The sequence below is a fragment of the Nicrophorus vespilloides genome, unplaced genomic scaffold (assembly GCF_001412225.1).
Source record: "Nicrophorus vespilloides isolate i.1.1-1 unplaced genomic scaffold, Nicve_v1.0, whole genome shotgun sequence".
In the NCBI taxonomy this organism is placed as follows: Eukaryota; Metazoa; Arthropoda; class Insecta; order Coleoptera; family Silphidae; genus Nicrophorus; species Nicrophorus vespilloides.
Genome location: NW_017096093.1, coordinates 78,475 through 104,662, shown reverse-complemented (window position 1 = coordinate 104,662; position 26,188 = coordinate 78,475). Strand labels below are relative to the sequence as shown.

Below are 26,188 nucleotides of genomic sequence, written 5' to 3'. Positions count from 1 at the left end.
TGATTTTATTATACAATAACAAAAAGAAACACAGCGTTTAGATATCACAATTAATTGTTGCAATTCAAATCAGCCGAAGTATAGTGTAATCATGATCCTGATACTATATTTTAAGCAAATTATTGCTGCAGTTACTCTTGGAATTGATGAAAGCTTAATTTTTTGTTTAAATTACTGGAAGATTGTGAATAATCTATAATGTTTTCATTGCCAATTATAAATGATTTAATAACACAATGATGTAATATGAATACATATCTTCTCTAAATTAATTCGTTTGTTCCAACAATGAATTGCTCGTTAGTAAGATTTTAATGATTGTTCCATATTGTGTGCTTATTAAATCCAAGCATTAGTTTAAGCCTAAAAAACATTAAATGTCTATTGCGTGACAATAAATATTCATCTGTCTCTGTCTGATAATTTTAATATTTATAATTTGTGAAATATTAATTATGACTAATTAGTGAGAATTATAATAGTTAATCGTGAAATTAATATGCAGTGTTGTTGTGTGTAATATGTATTTAAACAAATTATTATAATTATTATATATCGAATAAATAAGCTTTTAGTAATAATCATTTAATAATAATAATAATAATTAAAACTCTATTATTCATAATCTCGGTGATATTTCGTGAGCATTTTCTTTCTTATTCGCAATTCTAGACCCAAATTGCAAGGCTCTTTTCTTATAATTGGTGGCTCTTCTAAGCCCCATGCGATACGCCAAACTCCTCAACAGAATCTTCTCGCCGATTCCTTGCGGAAGACAATCAGATGGATACGTCCTAATTAGATATAATATATTAAAGTAATGGAATATTAAAAAATAATGTCTAACTCACTTTTGCCATGCCGGTAAGCCTAGCACGAATTCAACGAGATCCTCATCCAAATACGGTGTCCGCAATTGCCGTCCGTGATCGGAAACAACCCTATCATCCCTAGCCAGATTCCTATGCGAAATATTCTGCCAGTCTTCCTGCAGGACTTCCGTAAGCCTTTGCCATCCACCCTTATTCAGCGCCGCCCGATGCCTGGTGTATCCACCGAAGAGCTCATCCGCTCCCATTCCAACTATCAAAACCTATTATTAATTCAAAACACGACCCGCAAAACTAGTATTCAACCATACCCTAGAGGTGGAAATATAACCATCGCCCATCCCTTTGCTAGCAAACCATAGAGCGCATCCTAAACTATCATCCAACACGGTATTCAGTGGATATATCAGATGCTTAACGTGCGAATCCCGAGCCTCGTTCAACTCCTCCAAATCGACATTGATTTCCACAAAGTTCCAAACTCTTTCCGGCCTCAATTCCTTCAACTCCATCCAGCTTTCCCGACCGGTCAACCTGTCCGGCGTATCGAATCCACCCGGATTCTCGAATGCGACGTTCAGCAAATCAATGGGACTCGATTCATCCAAATACTCGTCCACAATTAAAGCGAGAATCGTGCAATCCAAACCACCCGAAAATAATACACCCACTCGGCAATCCTTACAGCTTCCCAAATTCAAAAAACACTTTTTACAATATTTTGGTTGATTTTTAATCCTCCTCAATACAGAGAAATGCAGCAAATCGCTTAATTTTTTAACGTTTCCACCCCAAATCTCATCTTTTAAAAGTGTTTCGAATATTTCTTCCTTACTTAAATTCTTTAAAATCCCTAAATTAGGCTCTGTAAAATCAAGCTGCAAAGTTTTAACATTCTCATCTTTAACGATCAAATCAATTTCTCCCAAACAGCGCTTAACTTCTTGTATTTTCATACTAAAGTTATTATTTCTTATATCCCATGGAACTAACTCCAATTGATTGGATTGCAAATCGTAACTGAATATTCCTATAGCAGGCAACTCTATGAAATTGCACGAATTTTTAGTTACGCAACTGCTCAATAAGATGTCACCTCCATCGCTGCAACCCAATAAGAGACTTCTGCGACCATAGATGTCTCTAGCAAAGTACAGTTTACTTTTTTGTTTATTCAAATAAATAAACGCGAAAGGTCCTCGGATTCCCTTTAAAAACTTTTTAATATTACCGTCATTTCCATCAAGTGCCTTTTGAAATAGTTCTGTATCTCCATTGGATTCTCTTAAATTATCTTGTATTGTCTCACTTCCAAATACATCTCCATTATAAACAAAAATACTGCTCTCATTTTCTAGTGGTTGTTTCGTCAGAGATTTTCCTTGAAGCCATAGCACACTAGCACCTAATTTTAAGTTACAACTTGTTTTACTACAAATATACTCTAATGTTTGGTATGAATCTGGACCTCTGTTTTTAATTAAATATTCACAGCCTTCAAACTGAAACATTTTACGTTTAAAGACTAAATTAGGTATAATTAAGAGTTACTTACTATTTTATTAAAGTCTTGATTATGCTCTCTTTGAATCAAACAAATTATTCCACACATGTTTATAGGTTAAGTCAAATTGTAAATATTATTTATATACTTTAGTTATAGGCAACATATTACACCTTCGTCATATTACAAGAAGCGACCTGTCCTATAAAATAGTTACGACACAACAATGCTAGTAGAGTTGCTAACTTATGGATTCAATAAGTAAATAATTAGTAGGAAGACAATAGCAAGTATTTTTTATTCTATTTTTTATCTCTAGTTTAGTAAATGAAAAAAACACAAATAATTATGATCGTTATAATTTAATAAATTGATAGAACTTCAGTTTTATTTTATTTATTTTTCTATTCTAGAAACTTAATGTAATTAATGCACTAAAGTTGCATGATAAATATAATCTGTGCGTATTTCATCACCTATAAATCTATGTTCTAAGAAGAAACTGAATACAATAATCTTAAATGAAGAATAATTTAAACAAAAAGCAGTCAAACTACATGGAAACATATTGTTTATTTTACTTTAAACATTTATTGACCCAAATTGTAATACTTTACCTTCGTTAAGAAAGCGTCTCTACTTTATTATCAAGTATAATATTTAATAGTCTACAATTTTTAATATAATGCAAATTAGATGTCATAGGTTATAACTATTGTCTTATTTTAGTATAATATATATATGACAAATAAAACATTTCAATATAAAAATCTATATTACTGCATTTCTAATTATGTCAACTTTGGAAACTGCTCATTTGGACATTATTTAACGTAAATAGTATTGTTGAAATATGTGATAGAATGTATAAAAATGTATTATTAAGTGCAGAATTTTTATTATGTACAAAAAATTAATTTCAAAGTAAAAAAATATATCACATTTTCTTTGCCCAATTTGGGAAATTTACAATTATATTATCTAAAAAACTTATATCCCATTGTATTTACATTGTAAGCTTATTTGATTAATTTGAAACGTTCTGTCCGAATGCTACCAAGTATTTATAAACTTGTAGTTGTCGTTGTATCTCTTCTGCTGACATCGGCGTTAATGCTGGTAACGTCTTGTTCTTTGGTGACGACCCTTTGAGGAAATAGAATGATCCTAATGATTTTCCTAAATGGATTTTCAATCATTATGAATAGCAGGAATCCTGTAGCGAAAGCCAAAACGATGTCGCCTAAACCCATAGAAATCTAAGCAAGAAATGGTAATATATAGTTGTTGTGAATGAGTAAAGTATATGTGTTATACCGTGTCAAAGTATGTGAAGTGTCTTGGACTTGTGGCTATCGCAACCCCTCGTAATTGGAACAGCATGTGGGTGAGGTAAGCTCCGTAAACTAGTTTACTCAGAGGAATGAAAGGGGACCAGGATAGGAAATTGTAGATTGCCGTTGCATGACCATTAGATGCAGCCAATATCAAACCGACGGATCCTAAACTCCAAGCGCATCTGTGCAAAGACGCGTAGGCTGCGGCTTCGATGACGTTGTATTCGTGGTATGGGTTGTAGAAGACTGCACCGCTGCTCATTCCAAGGAATAACAGAAAGATGGACACTAAAGTGATGGCATGCGATTTGAACTGCAACATAATCAGTTAAATAACTGTCGAGAGGTCCACATTTTGATTACTTACTTTGCTGAGTTTAAAGTCTGTATCCTTGTACTTGTAGTAAAAATATCCCAAGAACATTCCGGTAAAGTAACTTGATGCTCTTGCATGAGATTTGGTGTACGTCAGTTGAAAGTCCGTGTCTACTTTTGGTGCGACCAGAAAAACGGGATAGAAATGAAGCAAGGCTGGACGTAAGTGGATGACCGTCAGAAGGAATGGTATGACAATGGAAAGAAGGAGGAGACCGCTGAGAAGACCAAAACCAAGCTTCTTGTTTTTATTGATCAGCATAATCACGAATATTGCGATGATGAAGTAGTGAAAATCGCACGGTAAATACCACGAATGTGTCATACACTAACAAAAACAAATGAACCATTAATCGACTTCTTGTAATTTACTTTTTGTACGTGTATACCATATGATCATCGTCCACATAATTGCTGATATAAAGCAAGTTTGCCCACCAGTTTTTTCTGCAATCGGCAACCTCAGCAGGAACCACGAATCGCCAGAATGGACCTGATCCGATGTGGGCAAACATCGAGGACCAGAAGAAAACCACAAACGCATATAGAGGAGTTAATCTAAAATAAATAAATATTTTAATTTACATTAGTGTTTCAAATATTTGAATGTAATACAGAATCATACATTCTAGAAATAATTAAATAAATATTTCGCAAATTAAAATCTTAATATTTATAGTAATGTTAACTTTTGTTAAATGATGCAATTAAATAATTCAATTTAGTAATTAATAAAATCGTATTATAGCGTATACAAAATATTTCAATTCATATTTCGTAAAATGAAGACTTTTCTAAAAACGCATATAAAATAAATAAATAATGATAATATTTTTCTTTTTCTCAATAATTAAATCGTATAAGATTCTTTATCGAACTAATTCAATCAATATAAAAAACAAGAATTTGTAAAATGAAAAGTCCTTTCAGAAAGTATAAAAGCAATGAAATTATATTAAATTAATATTTGCAATAATGCAACGATGTTGATTTCGTAAAGTGAGAACTATTTTTATGAGCAATATTATAAAAACAAGTTGAATATGAAATAAAAATAACGAATGATACAGCATATTACACTAATTAAAGCCTATTCAATTAATTAGATATTAATTATTTCTCACATTCACGTTCAGATAGTTTACATATTATACAATGCGTAGAAGGTTTTTCTTTGACTATAAATAATCCTAGTTTATTACCATATCAGATGCGGTTTCCTTAATTGAAACATTTTATTTTCCGTAGATAGAAGATATACTTGATGGTGACATACATAAATAAAAACATAACATTGTTGTTACTATTAAAAAAAAAAACCTTAAGTATTCCAAATAAAGTATTATAAAATGTCAAGTTAACTATAAATTACATAAATAGAAATTGTATCTATGTAAGACAATTATTTTACAACTATATTATATTCTATCTGCAAGATTGTTGAAATAAAATTAATTAAATTTATTTACAAGAATAAAAAGAATGTGTATTCTTCACAAATGAAATTACAGATATTTTGAACAGGTTTTAAATTGTGTGTACGTTCGTTTTTTGTCGATGCGTTCTTTTAGACGATTTATTACCGCTTTACCGTGAACTTTCATTTTCATTGACAAGGTTACTCCACGCAGTTTTTCTTGCTGTTTTATCTCTGTTTCTGCATTCATACATGACTACGTAAACGCACATTTCTAATGTATGCAACATTTTACATGGTTGTGGTATTTTTAATTAAAATTGCCTCTACTCAATATCACTTTCGCTTTACTTATTGCTACACTTGCTTAACTTCATCAATTTTATTATTAATGGTGATATTTTATTTGCAGCTTTCTCTTTGTATTGAGTCTTAAATTATTATTTTTATATATTTTTTATATGTTAACCGCCAAATAATTAACATAATATTATTGTTAATAAGTTGTAAGTAAAATGTGAAATTTAAAAAAATATTTATTTACATCGTATTATATATAATCTACACTTAATCAATTTTATTTTGAATTAAAATGCAAAAACTTGACAGAAAGCTAAAACTCTGTTCGAAATCAACTTTTTTTTAATATATAAAATAATAAATGTAGAAGAATAATCTGCAACCCAGATTATCTACCAGTGAATTTGATCGATTGAAAATTGATAAATATTTATTCTTTTAGAACTAAAAAAAATAGCTGCAATAGACGAATAGGCTCATGTGCAGGATTTTACAACTTTTATTCAAGGCAGTCAGAATCAAAGTTATGAGAAAAATAAATAAAATAGACGAACAGTGTTCCTAATACAATAAACTAAGTGTAAACTTAATACAATATATGTTTTTGGATAAGCGTAAAAAAATCTTTTTTTATTGAGTTCCGAGTGATGTAAAAGACATTGAAACTGCTGCTAACTCTTCAGTTTCGGATGAAGGTTTCAAAAGCACCAGTTCATAATATTTTTGGAAAGTGACTGATAAATATAACCAGTTTTTAACCAGTTTTGATATACATGCAAAGTTGGTACCTTTAGTGTTAAATATGTTTCTTAATTTAAATAATTGATTATTTGGTACATTGTTTAAAATATACAAAGAAAATAATTACTTTAAATAACATTTTCAAGAATTTTGCTTGTATCCTTTTTCAGCTAACAATATCTTAAAAAATACTTTTTACTCCAAACAGGTTGATCCCTGGTACATATCAGATCAGTTCTTATTGTTTCTGTCAGTATTAAATGTTCACTAATAAATAGAATTATGTTTGTTTTGAAGGATTTCTGTCAATGTTATGATATTTTCCTTTTATCATTTTCCTTTAGAAGCCAATTGCGCGTAATTATGTTTTGCAACTATTTGTTTAGGGTCAATTTTAACAGGAGTGCGAGAACATTTTTACATATTTTACTTTTAGCTGTTAATAGTTTAACAAATGCATATCTTGTACAGTCTTCAAGAATCTCGATATTGACATGAATTTAAAAAAAAAACACTTAACACAACGAATCAATATTTCCAACATTCATTTCAAACGCAATGAAATCAGCACAAGTAATGAAAGATTGATAGTCTACAATAGCATCAATCGAAATCATAATCCAAGCGTGACGAACCTCATGCTGAAAGTTGGCATAACAAAGGTGTTGTATATTTTAAGCTGCATCCAAGGAATCAAACTGTTAATTCATATGGTGACTCTCCAAAACTAATGGAAACAATTAAAGAAAAATGTCCAGAATTGGTAAATCGTGTTCCACCAAAACAATGCAAATTCTCATACATTTTTGGTAACTCGTGGAAACTTATTGAAACAGGTATTCCCAACATATAGTTCGCACTGAGACACACCAATGATTTTTGACTTGGGTAAACCGAAAAAGTTTGGGAACCCATGCTTTAAACCATTAATTTTCCAGGACAGAAAAAGTTATGTCGACAGTTCAAATTAGCAAAAATGTATTATGTAAAGTCTTTTATCTCATATTTGTTTTTAATTATGTAAATATATTTTATTTATAATATATTCAATGTGAACAATAAGTACATTTAATCGCGGGTCACATTAAATGGATAAACTTTACAGGTGAATGTTTATCATTATTATGATAAACATTCACTTATGGTCAATACGTCAATAGTTAACTTTTTGTTTTATTATTATTGTTATTGTGGAAATGTTAAATTTTGTTATTTTTATTGTTTCTATAAATATTGTTCTTATAATGAGATTAATTAAAAAGATTAAAATTTAAGAAATGTAATAATATTGCATTAAAAAAATCGTTAGAATATTGCATAAATAAAACTACAGTTTTTAATAGAAATAATGAAAACATCACGAAAAGTGACAAATGATAAATTCATTATAAAAACTATATTACATAATCGATATTCTAGGAGTGATCAATCGTCATCTGCATTCACGAAGTAGATGACGGCAAATGTATTATATTTACGTAAATACAAATTTAAATCTGACGTAAAATAATAATCAATTAAGAGCGAAAAGAATTGAATTTAAATGCGTGTACGTAATGCCATTTACAATCAAAAGCTCGAAGTAGTACAAACATCATCATCATCATAAATCTAAACAACAAAAAATACGCGTCAATCGAATCTCTCCGAAGTATTTTTATATGGAAATATGTGCAAATTTAATTACACGATGTAAATTCTATTTGTACATTTACGATGATTCGATCTGTTTATTCATATTTTGTTTGTGCATCGCGTTTTTTTGTTATAATTATGGAATGATAATATTAATAATAATTGCAAAAAAAAATCTATAATTATAATTCTTCGCAAACAAAATTAATGAGATGCAAATGCGTTCTATAATTCTCATTTGAATACGATTAATTTTGCTTGCAAGGAATTATAGTTATATTTTTGTAATTGAAATTATTTTTATTGTCTTACTAATTAGAAATAATAATTGATAAATTTTATTCTGTATATATAATAAATTATATTTTTTCAAATAAAATAAAATAAAATAATGAAACTAAAAGGAAAAGTAGTCATTAACTTAAAGATATTTAGTGAACTCGAATTTACTTTGTATTTAATTATTTCATAAACTATTTAAAAAAAATATTTTTCTGTTTTAGTATTAATAAAAGGGTGACATGAAAATTGCGTCGATTAATCAAATATAATTTTCCTTTAAAAAAAAATTACTTTGGTTCTCGAACAATTTGGTTTTCAAAAAAATATCCCATCAAAAAACTTCTTCGTTTTCAAAAACAAGTTAATTTACTATTAGAAATTTGTAGCTTTTCATTTTTGCTCCAAATAAAAAAAATATTAGTGAATAAAGAAATAATATCTCTATTATTTCTTTGTATATAAAACAAAAATTATTTTATGTAGTTTAATTCTTTTTGTATACGATTTGATGCATGAATTAATTTTGAAATCATTTGTCTTTCAATAAAGGATTGTAATGGATATTTATATTAAATTAATTCTTGAACATAATTTCGGTTTTTGAACAGCCCTTAGGAACGAACAACGTTAATCGAGGTTCCTCTATTTCTAGTAAACTATTATTCTGTAATATACATATAAAATATAAAACTGTTATGTACATTTAATAATGAGTTTAATACATTTCGTTATTATTCTTGTAATTAATCAATTAATTGAATCCATTGTGGATCGTATTTGCATGCGATTACTTTTGTATGCGAAGAATAATAATTATTCGTTAGCAATTGTTATTAATATTATCACTTCACGCTTGTGGATTTTTTTGCCTCTCACCTAGTTCAAGGTGATCAAAGTACCCCAGTTGCGTATTGCAAATTAATCATGTGCATAAACAAATGTGTCATTCTCAGAATTATTTACTATTTTATATAACTCTCTTTCTATATTTTCAGATATTTGTCATTCTGATTTCCAGTCTTGAAATAAATAGAAATATATTTATTATTTAATCTTATTGGTTGAATTTCATAAATTTATAAATTAGTAAATTTTGGTAAAGAAATATTTTAAATCAATTTTGGTCGAGTTTCGTATTTATTTTAAAATATTGTAAATTTTAAAGTAAATTTCGGTGAAGTTTTTTGATAATTTAAAAATATTGGGTGAAGTAAAAAGTTCTGATCATTTTGTCCCTTACATCGATCTTCTTCTTGAGACCAGCGTTATGCAAATGGTTCCAAACGATTTTCTGGCTAATCTTCAGATCCTGAGCAATGGAATAAGTGCTCGCATAATTTAAAATTATTGTGGATTTTAATTGTAATTTTGTTTTTGTCTAATTTGGTAATATTTTGAATAATTATGGATATACATATATTTTGGACGATTTTCTTAATAATGTTAAAAATGTTGTGAATATAAATGGAAATGTACATTACCTTACGTATCTGATGAGAATAATGAAAGCTGGATGGACGTACTTCTTGTTGAATTGATTCAACAAACCGTAAGCTACCAAAATTCCACTTAAAATGAAAAATGTATCAACGAAAAGATCTCCATGGAAAATAAACCAAGCAGAAACCGAACGATATTCCTGAAATAAAAATACAAATTATAAAATAATACAAAGTAATTTACAACCTTTTATACTAACTTTCTCAATATAATCAAAATTTTCCATTGGTCCTGAAATGTAAGTACCGAAACGATGATCCATGATGATCATCATGATAGCAAATGTCCTGATTCCATAAAGGACCTTAAGGGAAGAATTATTCTCGTCGGCTCTGGGCAATTCGATGAAACTTTTCCTAGCCGAAAACGATAAGACAATATTATGCAATAGTCCTAAAAAAATAATTACATTTTACAAATCCTACAAATTCATCATAATGAAATTATTACCAGTTTTATGTTTTTCCTTTTCATCAAATTCCTTCAACGTTTTTACATCGTAGATAGTCCCAATGAGAACCATTAAAATTAAGACTGCTGTTAAAATACTGCAAACAAAATATTATTAACAGGTGCACGAATTGTCATAAAAAGAAACGTTAATGATTTGTTGCAAAACAACTCATAAATAAGACAATATAATAATATTTTTTTCATTATGTTTGTAATAATGTAATTAAATTTTCAAAATTTACTGATGTTTCTAACAAATATTGTAATTTAGCATTTTGATTTCAAATCAAAAATTAATGTTCTTTGTTCAATAATTTTAACAACTTTGAGATTAAGTTTTTAGTCACAATATAAAATGAATGATAAAATAGAAAACTACACACTGTACAATTATTAAATCAACAAAGAAATAAAAATGGCGCAAAATTTAAACGTTTCTTTTATGACACTTCGTACATAATATTATAAAATTTTGATTTTGGAATCAAGTTCTTAATCACAAAAAAATGTAATTGAAGCTTTATGCGTTACAAGATAAAACAGGAAAGTGCATTCTGCAAAATTTGTAAGTCAACATTGACTTAATCTCAAAGACATAACTTATCGTTTATGACACGATGTACAATATATGAATTTCAAATGTTATATAAACAATATCTGTTCATTTTTTAATAATTTAACTTATTATTATGATTTCAGTTAGCTGAACATCTCGAAACAAGATCTTCTGAATATTATGAATTTAAATTTATTGATTTTCATTAAATTAAGCTAAACAATAAGTTACATAATTTATTTTTTTGTTTTTATATTTATTTAGTTATTATTAGTTTTAAATTATATAGGGAATATAATATTGGGTTAGTGATGTGTTGTTTCTAATATTCTCTGGGTTTTTCATTAATTTCAATGATTTTACATTAAGTTTTCATCACAATAAAATATAAATGAACCTTCAAATGTTCCAAGATAAAATAGGAAAGTCAACAATGCACGATTTTTAAATCAACATTGACATAACTTCAACGGAATAAAAATGGTGAAAAATCCAAAAATAGAAATGTTACAAAAATTAATTTATAATAATTGATTTATTATAATAATTTTAGTAAGATATTTACTTAGTGCTATTTTACCATTTAGAAATTTAAATATAGAATTTTGATAAATAATGATTTTTTTATAAATTTATGATCGTTTTAATTTCTCTTTATACAGTCAAGTCTTATATTGTACGGTTTATTTGTATCGTTTTTTTTGTATGTTTTTTGTTCCTCGATTGACTGGTTGAAAACAGTTCGGAATATTGACGGAACCAATTACCCGGACTATACAATATGAATATATATTAGAATGTATAATTCATGAAAGGACAGGTAAAAAACTACCTGTATATGATTATTTTTCTCATAAAATAATTATAAATTAAATTCTTACCAAAATCCAATATCTACAGAATCTATAATTTCGATCTCGTTCTTTCTTTGACATGTATTTTGATTGACGTTTGCCGAGTATGTCACATTGTGATCGTGAAACGGATGATCGACCTTCTCCAAATATTGATTCAACGACTGTTCCAGATCCATATGTGTACACGAAGCTGGTACACACCATCCAATATTAACTGCATTCCTTGTCTGTTTCGAAACATCTCCCGTTTTCTAAACGAATACAAAATCTAATGAGTATATTGCAATGAAGACTCATTCATGAATCATACATAAATCTTTTTGAGAACGTTGCTCATCGGATTAAAATTGAGCGAAAGATAATCTTTTGGCGTTTGTTCATCTGGAATAGAAGCTACCATAGTTGCAAAGCAATACTGCGTTCGAAACGGTCCTTCTGTAGACAAACACTCATCCCAACTTCCGAAATGGAATACACTTCCTTTCAGCACACCCGATGTTGATTTTGAAGTCGCATCCCAAACTGAAACAGAAGCAAAGAAATTGCATTAACCTTACTACTCCATATTCATCCGTTATTAAAAATTTACATATGCTGATTAATTATCATTGCGAAGGACATGGGAATTAATTATTATAAAAGTAGTTTAACTGTAACATTTACTTCATTTTGCACACACAAAAATATAGAATAATTATTTAAAACATTATTATAATTTTAAATACTTTTAGATGCGTTTCTTCGAAGACAATCCGTTTTTATGATGGAATAATATTGCTATTAATTGCTTTAGTTTAAATTGAACATAAGGAAATACGTAATTTTATTCACATTGCGTTCTTCCATTGTCGATCCGTTCGAAAGGTGTTTGCATTTGATTACACACTAATTGCACCCACATTAATTGCATAAACATTACGTACAGGTGTTGTTTGTTTATTCCTTTCGAGCATGGAAACACGAACATTCTGTCACTCATTTTTATCAAAAATGTAACTCATATAAATATGTGTATTAAAAATGCATTGTATATTTATAATTAAATTCTAATTGATCTAAGTTGCAATTAAGTTAATACTTAATACACAAATTCTTCATATTTTAACTCATAAATATAATATCAAATATATTTTCTTCAAATTTTAATATAAACAAATTCAAATGTTCATTTCTCAGCAATGTTTAACTACTTCCATATAAATATTCCTAAAGTACTTATCAAAATCTACAGAATCTCTAATTTAGATTTTGTTCTTTCTTTCATACGTATTTTGATAGACATTTTGATTTTATTAAAAATATATTAAAGTATTAATTTCTCAGAAATTTATAAAAATAAAGCATCAGAATTGGCAAATAAAATGTTGGGACAGCAAGAAAGTACTGTTGCGTTTCTACAGTGAAATAAAACGCTTTTTTATATACAAAATAATAACTTTAATCAATTATATATTTTTCACTTTGTTCGATGATCTTTTGTTGTCATCTTACTGAAAACACTGAACAAAGTGCGATTTCAGGTCATCATGATTAGTTATAAAACTTTCACGAAAAAGAGTTTTTCAAATTTTGAAATAGTTGGTAATTCGTTTGTACAAGGTCGGGGCTATATACGGGATGCGATATCACTTCCCAACAAAGCTCCAATAACTTTCCACAAGTTCCAAAGATATGTGAGGATTTGCATAGATGTGACTTGATCGTTTGATTCCTTTGATTTAGCTCAAAATATTGTAATCCTACCAAATTGATAGCATTTTTTTATGCAATTCAACTTTTGATGTTGTTTATATTGATTCATAACGCTTGGATGATGATCGTTTTTGACTGATGTTATTGTAAATGATCTATTTTTCATTACTAGTGATGATTTGTTTAAAAAATTGAATCTTTTTCAATTCATACGACTCTCTAGGACTCTTGGACTCGTTAAGAATCTCGATATGCTTAAGACATTTAAGTCACACGTGTCAAGTTTCCTAATCTAAATAGATTTAATGAAATTTTCTTCAACTATTAAAGTTATAAAATTGTTAGAAAAATTTAAAAAAATTTTCGACTATGGTAAATTTGGTTAAATGTGGTAATATTAACTTTACGTTTGAAGTATCTTCTTATTGTATAATGATTACGTTTACTACTTGTCTTGCACATAAGTAAGCTATTTATATTAATTAGTTTACATAAGATACCATTGTCCTGCAGTAATTTTCTTATACTGTTATTCCACCTAACATTACCATTATTAGCAAACGAAGGTCTTGGATCTATTATGGTATATTTTACAATGTCTTTCCAATAAACAAATTATACGATTAATTTTGTAACTAGTAAAAAAGTATAAATAATATAAATAATAAAGTATTCTACAGAAGACAGAAATTGATAGAATGTTCAATTAAAAATGATTAATCCTATTGGATAAAGTATATTTATAGTTGAAAGAATCAGAAAATAACGTTAAGATACATAAAATTACTTTTTTGAAATTTTATAAAATATTTCGTTTATACATATAAATATTTAGTTTCATTGGGCGGAAACACCTCGGTCGATAGCCCTTTGGCCAGCCTTGTTAGAATTTATTTATTTTGAGAGTTGTATTATTATTTAGTTTAGTTTAGTTTTTTATTATTATCATTTATTTATTTATAGAAAGTACTTTTTTTTGTATTGGTGTCTGGCCATTAAATTATTATTATTATTAGTTAGTTTAATTATAAAAAACTACCAATAAACAACCAAAAATATGAGATTTTTAACAACAGTTTAATACTATCTAAATACGAATCTTCTATATTGATCTTAATAGCATAATTATTACTAATTAGTAGTTAACAGTATATTTATTATTACAAAAAGCAAATTTAAGTTGTAACATTTGGGTCGTCAACCTTTTTGGAGTAAAGTATTACTTATAAAATAATATTCAGAGAACCAAATAAAGTACTATGGATTTTATCTAAATTTTAACTACAGCAATACCGTGTAATCGATTCCGTCAATATTCTGGACTGTTAGAAACATACAAAATAAACTGCACAAAAAGATATATGACTGTATAAAAGGAATAAATTGATCATTTTAGAATAAACATTTTATTGTTTTGAAATTATATTCAATATCGGTTCTGATCAAAAATCCCGACAACCATAATCGCGACAGTAATAAAAAAATTCGGAATTTTGATATTGTCGGGATTTCAACCCTGTCGGGATTTTCACGATGTAGGGAATTGTAAGGAATTTGGTTGTCGGGATTTTAGTGATCGGTATTTCGATATAGACCCGTGAAAAGGAAACTATGTTTGTAATGAAAATTAGCATATACATGTTTGGTGAGAGATATAAAGATAGACTGAAGAATTACTCAAATAAACTGACCATTACCTAATTAGACAACATTTAATTTAAATTTATTTTTGAGGGCAATAAGGACGTCCAGTAATTAAAATTGTATGTATCCATTCAAGAATTTTGATAATATTATTGAAAATTTTGAAGGTCATTTAAATTAAAAAATCTTGAAGTAAATCATACAAAAACGGAACTATTAAATAATGTATATATTACATATTAATTGTATGCACATGTGATTAATATTATTTTGCACGATCATTATTATGTGCGTGTAAATGTTGTAAGTTAAAGCTCACGGAAGAAAATCGAATACACGATTTAATACAATTAACAGACTATTTTTTTATTATTATTTTCAATTTGAAATTGTGCAAATCATTATTGAAGTGATTATGCATCGAGATTTTCCTTTCGTCGTCGATTAATGCAATGCAAAACGAACACAAAAAAAGGAACTCAGTATTTGTAATGAACGTGTTTATAAATTCAGACACTCACACATTCACGCTCACATATACAAGTGCATGGAGGTATGACTGGGATAATTATATATTGGAATGCTTCTTAATACGAACATAATTCTAATCATTCTCTCATTCTCTTTTTCCATATTATTATTACAGTTTGTTTATTTTTATTCGATATTTTACTTTTTTCTTTTATCTATATACTTCACATGATCTTTACATTTTCCGATCGATTTATCGACCAATTACGTAATTACCGACTTCCTTTCAATTATCCAAATTTAAATTTTATATGAATGAAATCATCTTCTTTATTCCTTCAAGTCTGTAATATATTGTGCTTATTTCTGCGAACAATGTAAGCGCGATGCTTATTGTTCTTTGAAACATTGCAGAACAAGTGCTATTTTTGTATTTGATTCAATGTTAATGTAGCAAGTATAACTAATTGATAACTAGTTGTAATCATTTACTAATTATGCAATCATAGAATAATAACATGATAATCTAAAAGAAGTCGAATTTAATATAAAAAGATCTTAAAATCTGCTTACACAATAATAAGACGTATAAATGACGGTTTTTATTTGAATAAAAATTACTATGATCAAAAGAACCAAGCTTATAAAACTTAACTTTGAAGGCGGTACGTTGTTAAGGATTCGTTTGACAGCCATCTATAGTGAACGCTGTCAGTGGATTTGAAAACATTGAAAAAATTGGTCATTATTATGTGATACAATAGTTTCATTTAAAAGGAGGTCTGCTCCTTCCTTTACAACAAAAAATATTTGATGGCAGATTTTAAATGAGATCTTACAAGCTGCAAAGACAAACATCGTAGTGGACGAACAAATGAGGTGACTACGCCAGAAAAGGTGAAAAAATTCCACAAAATAGTATTGAATGACCGTAGACTGAAAGTGCGCAAGCTAGCAGGTACGGTAGGTATATCAAAAAGTGTTGTACATCGCATATTGACGTTCTTACATCCGTTATCGCGATGGCCAAAATCAATGAGTTAAAGTTTGAATTGCTTCCTCACGCACAATATTCGCCAGATTTTACCCCATCTTCTTTTTCCAAACTTAAAAAGAATGGCTTGTTGATAAAAAAAAATGCAAACAATGAAGTGAGGTTGCTGGCTATTTTGTAGACCTCGACGATTCTCACTATAAACAGGGTATCAGAGCTATTGAACATCACTGGTAAAAATGTATTGAGCTAAAAGAAGACTAAGTTGAGATATAAATATTTTTTCCATTTTTTTTTGTTTTCTTTGTTAGGTCGGATCTTCTGGGACTGAAAGTCTTGTAATAGTAAAATATAATTTTTTTAGTAAAAGATAATAAAAATAAATTTCAATTAACCCATTTCTTACTGATAATTTAGTTCTTAACATTGATAATTTATTCAATATTGAAAACAACTATCGTATTTTTTGTCAATGAAACGTTAATTGAGATGAGAAATTAAGTTTTTATTCATAATAGTTTATAATAATAGTTTTTTTTTATAATACTTAACGTATCTCATAATATTTGCAATAAATAATAAGCTCAATTGATAATCTGAACTTTATGTTGAAAAATTGGTCCAATTACCAACTTTCATTATTAAACTGAATTTATAAATTATTAGTACGCATCTTTCTTCGCCACAACGACAGATGTCTTCCTCAAGAGAAATAATTTTATTGGTTGTCCGGAATGTTCGTGCCGATTTTCGCTAAGTACCATTGGTAAAAACAATTAACAATATATTCTAAAAAGTGAGATTTCAACTATCTTAAAAAATAAGATTGGTTTGGATCAAATGAAACTGACACATATAGTACTCCATCTTCAGACAACGTGCATTTTAGACCTTGATACTTTTCTATTACTGTAAAGCCAAAAATGCCACTAAAGTAATAAGTAACATATATTCTGCTTACGGAGAATTTGCTTGATCTAAATGAAATTTTAGGAACGTAATTCTCTAAATTTAGAGCTGATAATTTCAGCCTTAAAGTTCTGATAGTAATAATAATGAAATCAAGACATTCATCTGGAATAACCCACACAACACGATATCAAAAACAACTATTAACGAACTATTCGTGTTTAAATGTAAGCCGTTAAGATATAATAATTTTGCACAATTTAACGATCAAAAATCACGACAACATCAGCCCTCATATTTCTTTTATTTGGAAGGTTTCCTATGGAAAATCATTCCGCTCTCTGTCTATTTTTATTTTGTTTTCCTTTTTTATTTTCTTTTTATGCTATGGCCATGATTTCCAGAATTTGGCAGATTAATAAATAAAGATTGAAAAAAAAAATTACTCATCAAAAATTGTTGATAAAGTTGTATTTGTCCATCCGAGGTATTCATTAGACAATCGGATTTCCAAATATATTATTTGCATGTATTTAGAATTAAGTTTTTTTTATTATTATTTAGTAAAAAATATAAACATTTTCTTTGACTTTTATTAAATTATACTTCCATTATATCTGAGATGATGGGGGGAAATGAGGGGGGTAGCAGATCTATAGGGGTCTCAAATAAAAAAATGTAAGACTAACTGGTTTTTAGTGCCCACAACTTTCTTAATGTGGCTCTCCGAGAACCAACACTCTACCACTTGTCATAAAACTGAAGTTTTGTAACTGATGTTTATGACTCTACGATTGTTCTTATTTCTAATCAAGGGCACCCCATAAACTATATAATACAATAAAAACGAAAATACTGGAATATATATATACAAATCGTTGTTAACTGTGATCGATACATCAATTTCTATCAAAAACATCACAAAAAAACGCATTTGTCTTTTTGATTCTGTGTTGTTTAAAAACCTTTTTTTTTAATTTTACGAAAATCGGGATAAAATGTCTTTAATGTAAATGATATTTAAATATAGAATAATAATACATACAATACTCAATTAACGAATAACATGCATTCCACAAATTACTTTGTTAAGCGAAACTTCGTTTTCAGAGGTAAAATATTTTTGTCAGGATGGGACGTTCTTTTATAAAAAAAAATGAAATTTACATAGAGTAATTAAACATTCGATTGTGTTTACTTTTCTCTTCAATCTAAGATTTACCTATATGAAGTTATTACATTTAACACTGATTTTTAATAATAAAACTTCATTAAAAAATATAAAACATTTCATTGTAATTTAAGCATCATCTAAATCTTTGGTTGTTAAAAAGAACTTATTAATTTTCTTTATCTTCATCGCTATATCTTCCACTGAAAACCATCATCTTCTGCACTCAACAAATTTATAACTTCAATTACAATTTCTTGGAAATAATTTTCTTTTTCTAATACAACTTCTGACTATATTCTATCTGATGATTTTAGAGAATAGGAATAATTTTATGTTAAGTGGTGCTTGAAATTGCGTATTTTGATATATCATAGCTTCGTTATCTGAATAATGACTGTATTAACATATCTTATACAAGTTCAGAAATTATTTTCTTTTAACAATTTATATAAACTTTTTCTTTGTCTTCTATGATGTTAATTTATTTCAACAATGTAAATTATATTCAATTTATTAATTATATTCTGATAAGTAAAATAAAATGAATCATTTCGCACGTGCAAAACATTGAATATATTTGTATAATGTGTGAACTATTTTCTTTATTTACACCTAGCAACATAAGTTTCAGGAAAACATAAAGCGTGATAAATACTTAACGGAAAGGATCGACAAACTATCATTGTTTCTTCTTTAATTTGTATCCGTAAAGTCGTGGCATATTTAATGAATGATTCTTCTGCAATTTCCATATACATTCAACAAAGCAATCTCTCCATTTCCAGTAAAACCTATAAATCCTGTATCGAGAATTCCTCGAAAGGTTGATACTTGTATTAATTTCCTATTTTAAATAGTATATTAATTAAGATAAATTGATTATTTTTATTTCATTTACAAGTTTACCTTTGCTTAAAACATATTTTATAAAAAAAAATATTTTTTTTCATAATTTCTGCTTTGCTTAAATCTTATAAATATTTTCATAAAACATGTAAATTTCTTAAATGAACATTCAATGAATTATTCTTTACGCGTATATTTATTTATATTTGACGGAAAGACATTCAAATAAATATTTATATATTTAAATAAATATTTATAATCATTTTTTGAAGAGTTAAATTAAAACAAAAGAAAGAATCTGGTTGAAAGCTCGTTAAGCGAATTTCCACTTTATATATGAATATTTTACTATACATAATAGTTTTGTAACAAAAGACAAAATAAGTAAACAAGTAAATATTTATTATTAAACTTAATTCAATTTCATTAAATTAATTGAATTTTAAATGAAAATAATTACTTTTTCTCACGAAAAGTCACGAATATTGTTTAAATCAACACTGTTGTTTCTCCTATAATTGCACTTAAAACTATTATTTTTTATGCCAATTATTATTGCCATTGATGATTACATCTACATTCAGCATTAATAATGTTGTGTAATTCATGACAAATACATATTTAATTCTTAGTTATCTATGATTGTCTCAGTAGCGTTAATTATATATATACATGTTTTGCGAGATAAACATTTTCATAAGTAATTTTGCATGACTTTTGTAAAGCTTAATAACAAATAATTATGTAATGTAAATATAATACACTACCTTGCATATTGCAATTTTAATCAATGCGGATTAAGTATAGTCCGGTTTGACATTTTTAAAATAAACTAAATTTTAATTGAGCAAAATAAATAAATTCAGAAAAAAAATAATTACTTCTTATACATAAATAATAGTTTATAATTTATGTTCTATTTAAATGTAGTTTTACCCGCACTATAGAACATATTGATTTATTTATATATGCATTTGATGAATATTTTTTTACGCTATTGTAAGCTATTGAATTAAAAAAAAATTAATAATATTTGTTAATTCTTGTTTTTTCAATTATTATTATTAAATATACGAACTTTTTATTAATTAAAAAGTTTATTTACATTTTTTTTTGTTTTATGCATGATTTTGGATAGATGATGTCCATTCAACATATAAAGGAAATTGCGTAAAGGAAATGAAATACATATGTTTTCTTTAGAATTAATATAGACTTATATTATATTATAGGATTTACTGGAAACTTTATACAATAAAATGAATTCAAGCGGATAGAAATTATATATTTGTAACACAAACAGTAAAAGTACAAAAGGATTTTATACTCATTATTTAAATAAAACTATTATAAAAATGTGACTTTTGTAACTTTGAATTCTTAAAATTGTCTAAATATCTAATTAATTAATTTATTCAATATGTTTATAAATTATACTAAGAAATATTTTTCATATTTAGATTCTAAATATAAATTATAAACCTATTTATTTAATGTGATGAAACATGTTGAAATAAATTTATTATTTACATCAAGAAATTTCTTAATTTTATTTGTTGTTAAAAAATATCTTCTTTAACTTTTGAATACAAAAATAATTATAAATTTTTTTAAATTAAATCGGAAATATTCCCCGTATTTTTTTAGATTTTTTCATTGTCATTATTGAGATTGTAAAAAAACGTATGCATTTAATAAATTGAATAATATATTTACTCTACATATATTTCATACAGGACAAATAGATCTTAGTAGCAGTTAATCTTTTTTGTTTTATTTATTTTATTATTGTTGTGATTGAAAATGTTTTGGACTGTTGACTGTTCTGTAATTTTCAGCTATTTATTTATTTATTTATTTAATGTTTTTCATTTATCCATTTTTAGATGATATTATATTATTTTGACTTACTTTGATGTGCCCATAAAGTCATATTATTCAAATTGGCAATATAAGTTTGACTTTCCTCCCTGCAAACTTTATTCTCGGATCGGGGAGCTGCGTTCGGCAAGTTGGGAAACAAAATCCTCTCGGAAATGTCATAGCTGCCACATATCACATGGAAAAATGACACCAGAAGAACAATCTTCGCATTCGCAATCATCATATATAATTTGTTCTCTCTTCTTAATAACGATTATTATGAAGAAGAGTATGATAGTGATGATGATAACTAGACTCGCGTCGGATAAGTGGGCATGCACTTAATGCGGCGATCACTCTGAAGCCAACGATTTTTCTTGAGCGTATTTAAATGCGACAAGGAGGGAAAATCGTTTGCTGAATGGGAATCCTGATGTCTGCTTGTCCTTGTAGGATTCGCAAACTGTCTTAACGCTTTGCGAAGTACAGAAGTGTAAGTACGCACGCATTTGCACATTCCTTTTCAAGTTCACGTCAATCCTCCGCGAGCTGAAGGATGACGTCAAGTTCGCATCATTATAATTATTTTTGCGATTTACTTATTCCAAAAAAATATACATGTTTGTTTCAAAAACAAACCAATAAACTATTGATTGTAATGCAAAGACGTATACATTATGCGCATATTTATTTGAAAATGCGAAAGAAATTTTGAGCAAATATCCAAAAATATTTTAAAAATATGTTCGATAATCATACATAAAAAAATAATTGTCATTAACGCAAAATGATTCCATTATATTGATTTTTACGTAAAGACATAAATTATGAAAACAATAGGAAAATCACATTCCATGGAAAGTACTTAAGAAACAACATGTTACATAATAAATTATAAATAGGATAATTATTTAAAGAAAAATGCATAAACAAAATATTTGAATGCATTTTTAAAGATAATAAATTCCAGCAATACTACGCATGGTGCGATTAAAATTTAGTATATTTTGAAATTTTCAAACCGGACTATACTGAATCCGGACTGATCGAATTATGCGAGTTATTATTGTTATATATTCAAACAATATATATTAATATTTATTGCACAAAAACAAAAACCGTTACAAATGGTTACTAACCATAGGTTTTTCCTATCCAAGTCATTATTATTGCAAAATTTACAATATTTGTAAACAAATTCCAATTCGAATAAAATATGCTAAAAAACAAAATGATAATACATTTTAAATATAGATATACCTCGGTAATAGTCCAGGTAATAAATTCCATCACTGTCCCGGTTTCAACTAGACTAATTATGAGTACTATTTTTTTAGAATATATTTTGCTCAATTAAAATTTAATTTGTTTTGATATTTTCAAATATCATGAATAATCAAATTAAACTTATTACGTTCACAATAATTATAAATTATTATTTACAAACTACGTGTTTGTAAAGAAAATTTAATAAAATATTGATTGTAATGAAAAGACACATTAGTTACTTGAAGAAAATTTCTTAAAACCAACGTGTTATATAAAATTATGAACTTGAGAACTCTTTTTAAATTTAAAGTAAGTAAAAGGTGTGATTGATAATCATTATTGTCACGAATTTATTTATTCCAAAAAACATATACTAAAGGTCACTTGAATAAAATATCGTAAAACAAACATTATGTAAGGTAATATATTCTAAATGTAAAAACGATTTAATTCTTTTTTATAATCAAGTTCAACTAGTTCGTAAATTCAACATTTTATTAATTTACAACAATTATTATTTATTATTTACTACTTATGAAAGAAATATTATAATAACGTACAGACGTGTAAATTATGAAAATAACAGGAAAGAAAGTACTAAGAAAGAAAATATGTTAGAAACAACATGTTACATAATAAATTATAAATAGGAAAAATAATTTATTTTAATGAATAATTATGTAAAACGTCTCTTGATTTATGCGACTGTAAAGATATAAGTGTGTTTCTTAAGATAAAAGCCACCATCAGGCTTAACAGATAAAAATAATTATATTGAAAATTGATTTTTTTTAAACAATTTTTAAATTTGGATAGACAAAAAGTCTGCGAACGCCCTTCACACGTTCACTGTTGTTCATAGCCTACCAGTATTGACCAATAACCAAGATTATCATATCTGATGTCATTCACAGGAACTTTATCATCAACACAGTCGTTCATAATCTTAATTTTCTTGCTGATCTTCATCTGACTTTTCCTCAATGTCTTCGTCAATTTCATTATTTTTATGTAAATTTTGATTTTCGTATTCTACATCTGAATCGAGCACTTGCAAGTTTATTTTCTTTAAGTTTCTTTAAAACTTTTTTTTAATATTCCATAAAACTGCATCATCATATAAATAAAAACAAACATATTTTCTTTATCGCCAACTAGACAAAACGCCAAGTGTTTTATGCTGGAAAATGCCGCAGGTAGGTCCGAAAGTGTTAATTATGAACACAGCAGGTAAGTGTATATTTCTTCATAAAGTTAGGTCTAAATCAAATATTAAAAAAAACAATTTTATGTTTTTGAAATAAGATAATAAAAAAAAATTGTATAATCAAGTTTTTTTTTAAATGAAATTATGTTTAGTTTTTTATTGTATTTGCTATAATAAGAATAAGAATTTGCAAAGAGAATTCACAATATTATTTATCAACCATATATAATATTCCAAGAACATATCTCAATAATTTAAAAATTCGTATTAACATATTTTTTGTAAATAAAATATGGATTGTTTTATATCCTAAAAAATATATATAATATGAAACATTTTAAATATGATCTTATTATCTAGTTAAACTCGTTATAGTACATAATTTAAAACTCCAGGTAAGAGTATCACTTTATAAAATTTCTATAGTATATGTTGCAACTGTATTCTAATAATGTCAAAGCAGTCAAAATTAACGTTATTAGAAAAATACTTTCTGGAAGAGATTTGAATAAAACCGACAAATGTAAAACTTTGAATCATTATCATTATAGTTGTGAATTTACGTAAAAAACGTATATATAGATATTCCAATAAAATAGAGAATATATAGAATATAGATTTATTATTCATTCATTCATAATCTAAGATAATATATTTTCAAGGAAAATGCAATTTATTTTTTCGTAATACAACTATTTCATTATATAATCATATAAACTTGTATAATCTTTTATTGAATTAATCAATTGAAGTTTCTTATTATATTTATATTGATACCAATTTATAACGTATTAAAAAATGTATTTGCAAAGAGAATCCAATAAATTATTTACTCTAACATACAGACGCATAAATTGTGGTCACCACAGGTACGTATACAATTCTTCGGATATTTCAAAGAAATCTTTCATTAATTATCCCAAAAAAACAATATTGAAGATAATAAATTTTGAATATGAAATCTATTTCATACAATCAAGACAAAAACTTCTTGAATTATGCATGGGTTTTCTCGCATAATTTACTACTTATAAAGAAAAAGGTTTGTAAAAAGTAGCAAATAAATTATTGATACGTATTTTACGAGTAAGTATATATAAAGAAAATATGTATGTTTATAATATAATAAAATATTATGTGTAAACTGTTAACTACGTTGACTGGAAAGTTCGTGCCTATCTTCGCTATGTGTCATTGATGATGACTAATTATATCAAAAAAATTGTCTTTTGGTCCGGATCAAATGATTTGTGTCTATTACTGAAAAGGAAAAATATCCTACTTAAAGAAAAGTTACTTTAGTTAAAAGCTAAGAATTGGGTGAAAGTAATTCACTAAGTTTAGAGGTGGAGATTTCAGGTCTGCTAGTAATACAATCCACGACCGTCCTTTCAAAATTGTTTCTCCAATATTCCATTAACTTCAGGAACGTTAAATAGTTTTATGTTTTTTTGATGAAAAACCTTATAAATTCTGGAAGGATGAAATGTTTATGTTTCGTGAAAGATAAAGATATGTGAATAGATCAAAATAGTGTATACATAATTAAAAATGTATATAAAGTTATGATTTTAAATTTTTTAGGCAAAAAGTGACATCTAGATATTTTCTTATTATCGGGGAAAATGAGATTCTTGAAAACAAATTTTGATAATGAATGTTTTCAGAGTCGTTAAAATATTGATTATATTTTATTTTTATGTCGTATAATTTTATTCACAATCTGTTCATGAATATGAAATTGAATGGATAATCTTTTCCGGTGGATAGCTACCATTATGATGTTTTTTAATAATTACTTAAATCTAAATCTAGTGGTTCAGGCTTCAGCCTGTTTGTAGTTTCACTGTTGTCGAGTAAGCCAATAGCCAGAACATTACTATGTGACTCCAGTCTATCTTGGTATATACTACTAAATGTTGCTATTGTATCCTTCACCATATCTATATGAACACCTTTGTGTATTTTTTTATTCCTGACGAACCAATATTTCTTAGGCATTTTAATTAGAACCTTTGTATAATTTGTATGTTCGATTTACTAGCCGCATTCCACAATTGGATTCCATACGTTCAGTATTACTTTCTATATAAGTAATTTATTTTCCACTAATAATTCCGACCTTTTCCCTAGAAGCCAGTAGAGTTTTCTAAACTTTATTTCTAATTGCTCACTCTTAGCCTGAATGTGATCTTTCCAGGTGATACATCTTCTGTCTAGATACTTGACTTTTGTTGCTTTGGGCAGATCTTGTCCATTGTCTTTCTTTAGTATATGATATGCACGGATTTCATTTCATTAACTGCTGTTCTCCATTTTTTAATCCATTCTT

General features: G+C 27.2%; 2 protein-coding genes across 2 annotated transcripts; both read right to left on the bottom strand.

The window, feature by feature from the left end:
• Positions 1-598: 598 nt before the first annotated feature.
• On the bottom strand, positions 599-2,461 carry LOC108569509 (asparagine synthetase domain-containing protein CG17486). Its single transcript, XM_017931081.1, has 4 exons — positions 2,386-2,461; positions 1,142-2,332; positions 852-1,093; positions 599-794 (listed from the first exon to the last, which is right to left on the bottom strand). Exons 1-4 carry the CDS (start codon positions 2,440-2,442, stop codon positions 620-622), a joined length of 1,665 nt encoding a protein of 554 aa, XP_017786570.1. The 5' UTR covers positions 2,443-2,461; the 3' UTR covers positions 599-619.
• Positions 2,462-3,236: 775 nt separating this feature from the next.
• Positions 3,237-21,756, bottom strand: LOC108569526 (nose resistant to fluoxetine protein 6-like). Its single transcript, XM_017931115.1, has 10 exons — positions 21,429-21,756; positions 12,098-12,309; positions 11,812-12,038; positions 10,372-10,469; positions 10,121-10,314; positions 9,903-10,060; positions 4,436-4,604; positions 4,039-4,374; positions 3,652-3,984; positions 3,237-3,593 (listed from the first exon to the last, which is right to left on the bottom strand). The coding sequence occupies exons 1-10, from the start codon at positions 21,622-21,624 to the stop codon at positions 3,399-3,401; spliced, it is 2,118 nt and encodes a 705-aa protein (XP_017786604.1). The 5' UTR covers positions 21,625-21,756; the 3' UTR covers positions 3,237-3,398.
• Between the last annotated feature and the right edge of the window lie 4,432 nt (positions 21,757-26,188).